This window comes from Aythya ferina (genome assembly GCF_964211825.1).
Source record: "Aythya ferina genome assembly, chromosome: 11".
Taxonomy (NCBI): Eukaryota; Metazoa; Chordata; class Aves; order Anseriformes; family Anatidae; genus Aythya; species Aythya ferina.
In genome coordinates this window covers 12,811,142-12,823,400 of record NC_140307.1, presented here as the reverse complement: position 1 = coordinate 12,823,400, position 12,259 = coordinate 12,811,142, and the positions used below count along the sequence as shown (strand labels likewise).

Below are 12,259 nucleotides of genomic sequence, written 5' to 3'. Positions count from 1 at the left end.
GAGATATATAAATATATATTATATAACTTTTAGTTTATTTATTTATTTATTTTTTTCTCCCGGTGGATAATTTTTATCCACTTAAGTCTTCCAGCTCCAAGGACCTTCGATTTTGGGAAGCGTTGCTGAGCTATGTAGCTGGGGTTGATTGTGCTGGTGTATTTTTCCCTCTCAGTATTGAAGAAAACATCCTAAGTACCAAACCAGCCTTTGACAGAGCTGCTCCATGTGTGCATTTGTGTACGCATGCAAGAGAAGGCCAAGGGGTGGAGTGGGTGTCAGTGCATTTCACTAGTGAAATCCACGTATGGGAGGAAAGATTTTGCTTTTAAAACAAAGTTGGCATGGACTTTGTAAGCCACACCAGACAACTGCACTATCTATCCACCTCACAGGAGGCAGTTCTCCTTGCACAAACCAGGCTCTAAGCACACTAGATTTGCCCCTGGTGTTTTGGAGTGGGGTTTTGCTGCTGCTTCAACCTCTGCCAGGGCTTTTTGGAGCGGGCGGGCAGAGCTGGGGCAGCGGCTGTGTGCCGAGAGGGGAGCAGCCCTGGGGGCACCCTTTGGGGCTGCAGAGCTGAGGGGTCTGTGCAGGGCCCCGAGGGGTTGAACTCATCTGCAGGCACTGTGCAGAAGACAGATCTGGCAGGGAGCCACCTGCGGAGAGAGGGGAAAAAGAGAGGAAAGAGCATGGGGGGGGAGAGCCCAGGGTGACCACGCAGTGCTTGCTAGCAACAAATTACCCGCCTCCTTCCCTTCTAAAGTATTTGGTTTAGCATCCTACACACTTAATCCCCCCCTTTTTTCCCCCTGTGTATGCTGGAGGTGGGCTGGAGGCGAGCAGGGGGCTCTGGGGCCCTTTCCCTTCCCCAGCTGTAAAATGGGTGCAGCGCCGGGGCTGCCCCAGCGGCCTGCACCTGCACGGTTTCAGGCCTGGTGGGAAGGCCCCACCCAGTCTGTACCATAACTGAAAGAAAAAAAAAGGAAAGAAAGGAAAAAGAAGAAAAAAAAAAGAAAAAGGGTTTATTTTTTATTTAGTGTTTCTGTTGTGTCTGTGCGAGCCTGCCTGTCCATTAAACCAGCAGGGCTCTGCCCCTTCCTCCTTCAGAGGGGGGACCCTTAAGGGCCTGGAGGCGAGGCTGCGGGCCTCGCCGCCCCCTCCCGGTTAATTACAGCCGCTTAATTGCTTAATTACAACCGAGAGGAGGAGGAGGAGGAGGAGGGCGCAGGCGCGGTGTCGGGGGGTGCCCGGCATGGCGGCGGGCGCCATGTTGAAGCACCGGCGGACGGCGCTGGAGCGTGTGGAGAAATTCGTGTCCGCCGTGTACTTCACCGACTGCAACCTGCGGGGCAGGTGCGAGCCGGCCCGGGGGGCTGCGGGGGGCTCCGGGGGGGTGCCGGGGGTGCCTGCCCCGGCCCCTGTACCGTGCCCCGGCCGTGTCCCCGCAGGCTGCTCGGCGCCCGCTGCCCGCCCGCGGCGCTCTCCTGCTTCCAGAGCCCGCTGCGCCTCCCCTACAGCCGGGCCGTGGGGCAGCGCTTCCAGCCCGCCGCCCTCGGGGACTCCTTCGGGCCTCCGTGAGTACTGCAAAACAGCACGGGCCCGTGCCGGTGCTGCTTAAAACAAAGGTGGTTAAGCCTTGGGCCAGGCAGCGTTGTCACACTGACAGGCCAAACGCGTGCGGTGTCCCCACTGTGCTTCATCTGGGGACGAGCGGCTCCCCTCAGCGAGGTGAGGGGGCTCCGTGCTCTATTTCCAGGTGGGAGACCTGCTGGTTCAAGGTGGAGCTGAGCATCCCCCCGGAGTGGGCAGGGCGGGAGGTGCACTTCGTCTGGGAGAGCGATGGGGAAGGCATGGTGTGGCGAGACGGCCAGCCCGTGCAGGTAAGGAGGCGCAGATCAGGGCTGTGCGGAGCAGTCACCCCCCTCACCCCTCTGACGGGACAGCAGAAACCCCCTCCTGGTCGTTACGTGCTCTTTGGAGTGATGTCTGCAGGTGTTATGGCAGGGGAATAAGGTGTGGACAAGAACAGCTGGAGGCCTGGACGGGGCGATCGTGAGGAACAGCATAAAGAGGATGTGTAGTTGTAGGGCTGTTCGGCTTTACTCTGTAAAATAGATAAAAAGCAAACAGGTGAGGGGGGCAGTGTTTGTGTAGGAGCTGGGACAGGGCGTGGGAGACAGGGTGAGGCTCAAGGTTCACCTGCTGTGCTTTGTGGTGGGCCACAGAGGGTCTGGGAGCTGTTTCTGAAGTTTATTCCCAAAAGTCAAGCTGCTGGTGTGTTTGAGCGTTTCCTAGGAGCTGACTCCTCGGCAGGAGTTAAAATTCTGGTCTGCAAAGTAGTCCCAACGGGAAATCCCTCGCTTAGGCATTATCAGATATCTTGCAAGACAGGTAGGCGAGCTCTGGGTGTGAGATGTACGTCTCCAGTGCCGACAAGAGTAACAGGTCGGGCTCTTGTCAGGACTAGCGCAGGTCAGCTTCAGTCCTGCAGTTTCCTTACCGGTTGTTCTGTGGGGAAGCAGGGCCCTACAGAACACGGGACCAGACCCTGTGTGTCCAGCTGCTCTGTCAAGCCCGCTGTTGTGGGCTTGTGGGCTGAACGTGCTGCCTTCCCCTGCAGGGGCTGACGAAGGAAGGTGAGAAGACCAGCTACATCCTGACAAGCTGCCTGAAGGAGTCAGAGCCCCACAGGTGAGCGGTCAGCCTGGCTGCACCCCCTTCTGCTGGGGGATCTTGGACTTCTGGCAGCCACGAGACCCCCAAACCTCCATCGGGGCGTCCAGTGGGTCTGCCAGGAGTTGGGGTTGGGGTCCTGCTGTGGGTTGGGACCAGGTTTCCCCAGCTGCGTGCTCGTGGTCTGTGCCCTGATGGCTGTGTCCCCGTGTCCGCAGCGTGACGCTCTACGTGGAGCTGGCCTGCAATGGGCTCTTCGGGGCTGGCAAGGGCACCATGATCGCGCCTCCGGACCCTGACAGGAGGTTCACCGTGAGCAAGGCTGAGCTCGTCGTCTTCAACAGGGATGTCTACGAGCTGCTGGTGGATCTGGAGATACTGCTGGACATGGCCAAGGTCTGTGCACCCGTTCTGTCATCTTTACCACCTCCTTCTACAACTCCTTCATTTTATCCCCTGCTGCTGCTGCTGTTCCAAGACCTGTCCTCCCACTGGGAGGCTCTGGAGGAACAAGTATTTGCTCCGCCTGCTTGAGCATAATTGATGTTGTCTAGAGCAGAAGAAAACCAAACGGGCAGAAGCCACAGGTGGTTGTTTCACCCATCTCCTGTTCCAAAACAGGATCTGTTTGACCAGAGCACCCTGTAATTGGTGTACGTGTAACCTGGCTTTAGGAGGACACGTGCACAGATGTCAGGCTGTGTCTGGGGACATGGTGTGTGCCTGGCACCGCTGGCAGTGTCAGGTGCTGGAAGGAGGCAGGAGGTTCTCCCCGGGGCGAGCGTGGGTGCAGAAAGCTGTCCTCAGCTCAGAGTCAAGCTGTCCTCCTCCCAACCCCAGCTCCTCGGGGAGGAAAACCAGCGGAGCTTCCAGGCGCTGTACGCCGCCAACCAGATGGTGAACGTGTGCGACGTTACCGACCCGGCCACCTTCCCTGCTGCCCGCAGCCTGGCGGCGGCCGTCTTCAACCAGAAGAACGGCGAGAGCCAGCACACCATCCACGCCATGGGGCACTGCCACATCGACTCCGGTGAGAGCAGCACGGCGTGCCCTCCCTGCTGGCTGCCCCCGAGCTCCAGGCAGCGAGCCATGAGGGAAGGGGCTCTGTGCTGCCACACAGCCGGTTGGACTGGGCACGTCTGGCTTGCTGTGCCCCTGCTGCTGAGGGCTAAGTTACAGACCACCCTCTCCTGCCTGTCGGACTTCAGCCTTCAGTTTTCAGTCCCTGCAGGGGGCTTCGGTCTCAGCGTTTCCCTGCCTGATCCTTGAAGGGCAGCACAGCCCCGTTCCCAGAGGAGCCTTTAGGTGGGTATTTGTGCCGAGCAATAACTGCGCTGGGGCTGTGTCTGTCCCTGCAGCCTGGCTGTGGCCGTACGAGGAGACCATCCGCAAATGTGCTCGGAGCTGGGTCACGGTTATCCGCCTGATGGAGAGCAACCCCGAGTTCACCTTCGTCTGCTCCCAGGTGAGTCCTCTCCCTCCGAAACGTCTGGGTCAGGAGGGGGTTGCTCTGGGCAGTGTCGGGGGTTGTTGCCAAGCTCTCTGAGGAGCTTTTCTTCTGCTTGCGGCGTGCTGCTTCTGCAGCGTGACTCCAGACAAGAGCAGAGGTGACCGGCAGCACCCTGTGCGGAGGCGCGGTGGGAGCCGAGACTGTCCTCTGTGCTCTGGCAGGCGCAGCAGTTCGAGTGGGTGCAGAGCTGGTACCCGGGGCTCTATGCCCAGATTCAGGACTACGTGGCAAAGGGACGGTTCATTCCTGTCGGCGGCACCTGGGTGGAAATGGTGAGAAGCGTGGGGAGCTCACTGAGCCCTTCCTGTGCCATCCCTGTGGGGCCTGGCGCTGGGACGGGGCACAGCAGGGCCTTTGCTGCCCTTTTGTAGCACCCTGTCCAGATCCTCCCCGGGCAGGGTGACAGGGTGGGAGTGGGGCTGCACCCAGGAGCCCTCTCCCCGTGCCTGGCTCGGTACCTGATGTGCTCTGCCCCCAGGACGGGAACCTGCCCAGCGGGGAGGCCATGGTGCGGCAGTTCCTCCAGGGCCAGCGGTTCTTCCAGGAGCAGTTCGGCCGGATCTGCTCGGAGGTACCTGCTCTTCTGCACGCTGTCTCCTTCCACCCCTTGCTGTGCTCGGGGGTTTCTTGACGGTTTGCCTTCAGAGAGCACCTCTGGGTGCCTCACGTAGCTCTGCTTTTGGCAGCTAAAGCTGTGATGAGTGAATACCCAGTCCCCAGCGCGTCCTGCCAGTTAGCACAGGGTTAGGACTCGGTGTCCCTTGTGCAAGAGGGGCTTGGGGCCTTCCTGCCGGGACACCCCGGCCGAGCTCAGGCTGTGGTGTGTGTGTCTCACATGTTTCTCTTCCTCTGCTCCCAGTTCTGGCTCCCGGACACGTTTGGGTACTCGGCCCAGCTGCCCCAGCTGATGCGTGGCTGTGGGATCGGGCGGTTCCTCACGCAGAAGCTCAGCTGGAACCTGGTGAACGCCTTCCCGGTGAGCTGTGCCGGGGTCTGTCTGCAGACTTCGCCCCTTTCTTCCACAGCCAGTTGTTCAGCTCAGCAGACGCAGGCTGTTCTCCCAAAAACTCAAAGCTGGGACCGGTTTATGGTGGTTGCAGTGTCCTGCTGGGCGTTAGGGGAGGGGGGACGCAGTGATCCCAGCTTGGCTGCCCATAACTGCTGCCTCGGGGTGTTCTTTTGCTCCTAATAACCCCCCAGACAGGAAGCTGTGACCTGTCTGTGTGGGCTTCTAGCGTACGAGTTCTGCCTTGAGGTGGTTGAAACATGCTCTCTGTACGCACCTTTGTGGGGGAGATCAGTTTGGGAGACTTGAGACGCTGAGCGAGGGGCTGGTTAATGGCTCACTGGCTCTGGCATGAGCACAGATTTCTTTTTGGGAACTCCTGGGGATGATGGGCTGTGTTTTAACGCTGTGGGACAGGGAGGCTGGTAGAGACACCGTGCTTGTCTTTGTTTCCTCTGCAGCATCACACCTTTTTCTGGGAAGGCATCGATGGTTCCCGAGTGCTGACCCATTTCCCCCCTGGTGACTCCTATGGGATGCTTGGGCGAGTGGAGGAGGTGAGCGGGGCTGCCAAATCTGCACGTGAAGCCCAATTCCAGCCTCATGGGACCAGATCTGAGGCTCCTGGGGGAGGGCACTGCCTGGGAAGGGAGTGGGGATGCTGGACAAAGGATTTTAGGGTGCCTGGCAGTCAGGTGCCTGCCTCTGAGATGTGTCCGTGCCTGATTCCTGTGGTTTGGGGTGGGGAAGAGGGCCACGGCCAGACTTTGCACCTCAAAGGCTGGCACAGCTCTCTTGTGTGGAGCTATGGGAGCTGGGGCTGGGTACCGGGGGAGTGTAGCTGTGCAAAATTCCTTCTAGATGCTGAAAACAGTGAAGAACAACAAGGATAAAGGACGCGTGAACCACAGTGCTGTGCTCTTCGGCTTTGGAGACGGAGGAGGGGGCCCCACGCAGAAGATGCTGGACAGGATGAAGAGGATGCGTGACACAGACGGGCTGCCGAGGTCAGAGAGCTCCCTTCCCCTCGCCTTCTGCAGGCACAGAGCTCTCATCACAGCCTCCAGAGGGTCCCACTGCTTCTGCCAAAGCAGCTGTGTCCACAAAATGCGGCTCAAAGCTCTGCCGAGCCTGGTTTGGGGAAAACTCATCTGGCAACAAGGCAGAGTGTTGGCCAGCTGCTGCCCTTCAACAGGGCCACTCACCACTCTGCTGGCCCTGCTGCAGTTTGCATTTTGGGGGGATTTCTGAGCTGAAGGTTTCCTTTGCTTCCACTGTGCTGTGGTGGTTTACACCTCTGTCCTCAGCCATCCACGAGCCATCCCTTTGAGATCCGTTGGGGTTTCTGGTGCCTCACTTCTGTGCCTGTCACCTTTCCTGGTGAGGATACAGCACTAGCTGCTTGTGCGCTTCCCTCCTGACCCGTCGCTGTCTGTACCTCCCTCCCCCAGGGTCCAGATGTCCACTCCCGACCGGCTTTTCTCTGTCCTGGAGAAGGAGTCGTCGCAGCTGTGCACGTGGGTGGGGGAGCTCTTCCTCGAGCTGCACAACGGCACGTACACCACCCAGGCCCAGGTGACTGCGGGACGCAGGCTGCTCGCGGTTCTCTCTGCCCCTCTGCAGGCAGCTCCAGGGTTCCCTTTAGGTCTTCACTGTGGGAGCCACATCGTAGCCAGGCCTCCCCAAGCCAAAGCTGATTGTTAGTCTTTAAGCAGACTTTTTTCCAAGAGGGAGAAGGAAGCCAGGGCCACCTTGGTCAATAACTGCCTTGTCCTGTGCTTTAGCAGGGCCCTGATCATTGCAGAGGTGGGGTGAAGAGGAATAAGGGGGGAACAGACAGGGGGAGCCTGGCCTGGCGTTAAGCTGTGCTTTGTGCTGGGAGTTGTGGGGCTGAAAGCCAGGGTGACCTGTGGAAAAAATTCCCCTGGTGCCGGCAGCTCAGGACACCTCCAAGTCACCAGCCTCCTTGTGTGGAGAGCTGGGCATTTTGCTGCTGGTGTCAGCGATCCGCTCGGAGCTCCAGACTTCCTAAGGATCTTCCTTCTCTTCTTGGTTGGCACTAGATAAAGAAGGGGAATCGGGAGTGTGAGCAAATCCTCCACGACGTGGAAGTTCTCAGTGCCTTGGCTCTGGCACAGGACAGATCCTTCCAGTACCCTGGCAGCCAGCTGCAGCGGCTCTGGAGGTGGGGGCACACGCGAGCACCGACGGCTGCACACACACTGCTCCTCCAGCCACTGATTGGGGCTCCACCTGGAAAGGGTCACAGCGCCGGGCTTCTTCCACTGAAATCCTCAAACCCTCACTCCAAAGCCACTGGGAGATCCAAGCTCTTCCTGCTCTCCTGGCTGGAAACTTCATTTCCAACCCAAGCCTATCCTTGGCCAGTTTTGGCTCGTCTGAGCTTGTGCAGCAATATATCTGCTAGCCCTAAGGGATTAAAAAAAATAGCTCATACTCCCCATGGCTGTGGTTTGCTAAGATGACAGCTGACAAGTCCTAACATAAAGGGATTTAAAGGGTGCTATGCAAAAAATCTTGTTCTCCCAATTACTTCCTAGTGGGGGCACAGGGAACAGTTACTAGGTTTGTCCATCTTGCAAGCAGGGCTTGGTAAGCTCCAGCAAGCCTGCTGCTCTCCACAGAGCCTTTTCATATCATTCTTTTCTGTATTAGGTTGCTGCTGCTCAACCAGTTCCACGACGTGCTGCCAGGCAGCTGTATCCAGCTTGTGGTTGAGGATGCCCTGCAATACTACGCAGGTGAGCAGGGATTTGGGCAAGGAGGATGCTTAAACCTCCTAGACCACACTGCTTTTTGCCTGGTGCAGAAGTTTCAGTCTTGGATTGCCTGGCACCGTAGGCTGAACCTGTGCAGGACAGTTATGTGTCAGTAATTGTGCTAATTTGGCTGGGGAATTACCAAAATGCGCTGATTACTGAGTTTTTTGCATGCTGCTTGCATGCCAGGAGAGACCCCAGCAAAGGTGGGAACTGAAATCAGCTCCTTCATGCCCAGGAGCAGATACAACATCTTTTATTACAGCTCAGCAATTTTCCAGCTGAACTGGCAGAGCTCCTTGTAGCCTTGTAATAACAAAGTTAATAATTGTAAACTTTAATTGCTTAATAGATAATATTAATTAATATTAAGAACAATTAGTAATTGTAGCTTGGAAGTAGCCAAAGTATGTGTACATTGCACAGGAGCACCAGATAGGAGGAACTACCTGCCTGGGCTGAATTCAGGCCTTTTTAAAAGTTATTTTTAATTTTTTTTTTTTTTGTTTCCCTCAGAGATCCGCAGGGCTGGTGCTCAGCTGCAGGAGGAAGCTGTGCAGTCCTTATGCGGGGACCTGCTGCAGCCCGAGTCCGGGCATGCCGAGGGCACCCTTGTGCTGAACACTTTGCCCTGGGAACGGACCGAGGTGATCTCCAGGACTGGGCCAACCGGAGCAGAGGTTTTAGGTTTGTCTAACACGGGGGGAGCTTTTGTAGCTGAGCTTCTTAAAAGGGCACGGGTCTGAGGATGTTGAAGCAGAGCCTCTTTCCTTTCCAGCTCTGGTGACAGCCCCCAGCATGGGCTACACGATAGTGAGGGAGCCGTTGCCACCCCTGCAGCCTGTGACAGTGACGGAGCGGGTGAGCTTACACTTACAACTGGGGCCTTGGTGTCCACCTTGCCCCGTGGAGTCACGGCTCTGCTTGTCCTTTTCCCCCAGGAGGATGGCTCTGTCACCATGGAGAACGGGGTGATTGTGGTCCGCCTGGATGCGATGGGCCGCCTGATTTCTCTTCGTCTGGCAGACTCTGAGAGGTCTGTCCCTCACCTGGTGCATGGAACCAGGTTCCTCAAACTTCCCTTGGGCCTTTTTCTCTGTGTAAACCCTTCACAACTGCCAGATTTTAAGGTGGTGTTTCTCTGCTCCAGGGAGGCAGTTGCAGATGGCTGCTGTGCCAACCAGTTTGCTCTCTTTGATGACGTTCCCCTGTACTGGGATGCCTGGGACGTGATGGATTACCACCTGGAAACCAGGTAGAGGAGCAGGGCATGCAGCACTTGGATTCTCACTTTGCTTTGAATTTCTTGCTTCCCCGTCAGTCTTAGCTGTAACAAAACCTCAACAGCTCTCCTGTTTCTGGGCATTCGCTCTGGAGAAGCCAGTGCCTGATTTGGGATCCTGGATCTTCCTTGCGGGGACCAGCTCTGCCTTTACCTCTTTCTCTAGGAAGCCAGTGACAACGATGCTGAAGCCTCTGGAAATCATCCTGGCAGGGGACCTGCGGGCAAGTGCAAGGTTCTCTCTGCAGGTCGGGAAAAGCAGCACCTTAACCCAGGAGATCATCCTGGATGCCGCGTGCCCGTATGTCCGCTTCGTGACCGAGGTAAGGCCAGCAGCTGCTGCATTAGGGACGTGTGGTGTGCAGGCAGGGCCCCGGGAAGCTGAACCGTGCTTCAGAGTTATGTTTCCCCTCACTTCCTCCTCTGGAGCCTCCTATTGCCTGTGAGGACCCTGCATTAGGTCCCCTGAGGGACAGAATGGCATAGAGAGCATCGCTTCACCCATTTTCAGATTCCACTTCACCCATTTTCAGGCTCCAGGGCTGTTGTACAGTTCTTGGGCCTGGTTGGGAGCTGGCTGCTGTGCGCTGGGGGCGGATGAGTGCGGTCTCTGCCTGCCAGACCCCTCTGACCATGCCCTTCTGCTATGACATTTAGGTCGACTGGAAGGAATCCCACAAGTTCCTGAAGGTGGAGTTCCCCGTGCAGGTCCGGAGCACGAACGCCACCTACGAGATCCAGTTTGGGCACGTGCAGCGGCCAACGCACTGGAACACATCGTGGGACTGGGCCCGATTCGAGGTGAGAGGAGAGGTTTATCTGCTCCCAGGGCCGGGCTGCACCTCCCGCAGGGGGCTGCTCTTCCTCCCAGGCAGCAGCTTGGTGTGGCAGATCCGTCCCGTGGTGCCTCCTGCAGGTGTGGGCTCACAAGTGGATGGACCTCTCCGAGCACGGCTTTGGGGTGGCAGTGCTGAATGACAGCAAGTACGGGGCGTCAGCACGCGGGAACGTCCTCAGCCTCTCGTTGTGAGTGGGGCCGGGGCGGTGGTGGAGCTGCAGTGATCGCTTCGACTTCTGAGGTGTCCCTTTCAAATCAGGGCAGCACCTGGGCCTGAACGATCGTAGTAAGCAAGGAAATAGTTTGGGATTAGCCAAAGTGGCCGTCTTCTAAAACCTTTTGGCTGACTTAATTCAAGTTGACTAAGAGAATGTAATTCCTTATGCTCATAGATAATTTCATAGAGATCAGATCAGGTTTGCAGCAATTAATTTTTCCGTTGCTGGCCAAAACATGCCCCAGGAAGGGAGGCTTAAAGGAGGGGGAAGGAATGGTGACGTTCCATACGCATGCAAACCTCAGAGAAACTCTGTGTTTCAGCTCGAGCTGTGAGTTTCATGGGAAACCATGAAAACCATGGGAAACCAACCCTCAGAGGTTGGTTTTAGTTTCTGGGACACCTTGTCCACAGTCCATTGCCAGAAATCAGCAGAAATCAGCTTCCACCTCTGGGCCTGGTCTCAGAGTAGCATAGAGGGGGGAGGCAGCTGTCTTGTCGTGGTGCTGCAGGCTGTGTGGCAGAAGAAGAGGACTGGGCGATGCCCATCTCACCCATCTCTCTTCCCTCAGGCTGAGAGCACCCAAGTCCCCCGACGCCACGGCCGATATCACGCAGCACCGGTTCACGTACGCTGTGCTGCCTCACCAGGGTGAGTGCCCCAGCGAGCCTCGGGGTGAGCACAGGCTGCCCCGTCTGCGTGTCCATGGAGGCTGACCCGAGGTTCTGGTGCTGCAGGTTCCTTCCAGGATGCGGGTGTGATCCAATGTGCTTACAACCTGAATTTCCCCCTCCACGCGGTCCCAGCCGGCCATGCCCAGTGCCCAGCCTGGAGTGCCTTTTCCGTGAGCTCACCTGCCGTCGTTCTGGAGACTGTCAAGCAGGCGAGTCCCCTGGGACGGAGCGGGGAGGCGGAGGGGACGCTTTGTTACCCAACCTGGTTAAGCTGCACTTGTTCAGCATGGTCGGGAACCCCCTTGTTGGCGTGTCAGAGCAGCTCAGCCGTGACCGCCTGCGTCTGGCTGTCCCCCAAGGTTCCCATCCCCTGGGGCTGAGTTTCTCTCCATGCTGTGTCCCCGAAGGCTGAGGACAGGCCCGACGCGCTGGTGCTGCGGCTGTACGAGGCGCACGGCAGTACGGCTGTCACCTGGCTGCGGAGCTCCCTCCCCGTTCAGGAGGCAGTGCTGTAAGTCCTGCTGCAGGGCTGGGCGCGGGCGGATCCGTGGCTGTAGCTTCACCAGCTGCTTTCTTCCCCAGCTGTGACCTCCTGGAGCGGCCGCTTGCCAAGAAGCACCTGGTGCTGGAGCAGCAGGGCATGAGGCTTTCCTTCACCCCCTTCCAGGTGCTCTCTGTCCTCCTGGTTCTGAAGCAGTGAGGTCCTCAGTCCCATTTTTTTTGGTGCCACAGCAACCTGGGCCAATGCTGGGAGCTCAACTCACAGCCCAAGGCTGCTGGGAGCCCTCTCCCTGGGTTGGGGACGAACAAGGACCGGGCGTTTTTACTGTCCACAGTCCCATGAGATTTCCCAAGAGCAGTTCCAGGGAAGAGCAGTCTTCCCCCCTTGCCACCCCCACACAGCTCAGGAAAACAGCTCCATTTCCTCATGGAAGGAGCAGTAAATCTGCCCCCTGCCTAACCAGGGGGTTTGGGGAGCAGCAGCTTTCCGTGCTGGCTGCGTGTCGCAGCCTTTGTCCTTACCAGACCAAAGCAGCACCCAGCTGCAAGGCGGGAGCAAGTGTAAAAACACTACAGGTGTTCTTCTCCACAAATAAAAGAATTATGTAAAAATATGTTTTAACCTCTTACCTTATTTCCAGCTGCCTTCACTTCTCCTGTAGTGTTTCCCTCCCTGGGCTCACACTGTGGGGTGGGGGAGGCAGCACTTACCTGTTTTTGGGGTTGGGGGTAGAGTGGGGAGAGAGCCTGCTCCAGCCCATTGCAGGGAGGGGC

At 57.5% G+C, this 12,259-nt stretch overlaps 1 protein-coding gene across 1 annotated transcript; it reads left to right on the top strand.

The window, feature by feature from the left end:
* Positions 1 to 1,084: 1,084 nt before the first annotated feature.
* MAN2C1 (mannosidase alpha class 2C member 1) lies at positions 1,085 to 12,097 on the top strand. Its single transcript, XM_084532697.1, has 26 exons — positions 1,085 to 1,356; positions 1,452 to 1,577; positions 1,760 to 1,883; positions 2,624 to 2,694; positions 2,895 to 3,072; positions 3,517 to 3,706; positions 4,035 to 4,141; positions 4,348 to 4,458; positions 4,665 to 4,757; positions 5,046 to 5,162; positions 5,654 to 5,749; positions 6,054 to 6,199; positions 6,644 to 6,767; positions 7,256 to 7,377; positions 7,869 to 7,954; positions 8,489 to 8,659; positions 8,751 to 8,833; positions 8,914 to 9,008; positions 9,123 to 9,227; positions 9,421 to 9,577; positions 9,912 to 10,055; positions 10,171 to 10,280; positions 10,882 to 10,961; positions 11,048 to 11,193; positions 11,392 to 11,495; positions 11,567 to 12,097. The coding sequence occupies exons 1-26, from the start codon at positions 1,256 to 1,258 to the stop codon at positions 11,682 to 11,684; spliced, it is 3,105 nt and encodes a 1,034-aa protein (XP_084388823.1). The 5' UTR covers positions 1,085 to 1,255; the 3' UTR covers positions 11,685 to 12,097.
* The last annotated feature ends 162 nt before the right edge of the window (positions 12,098 to 12,259 follow it).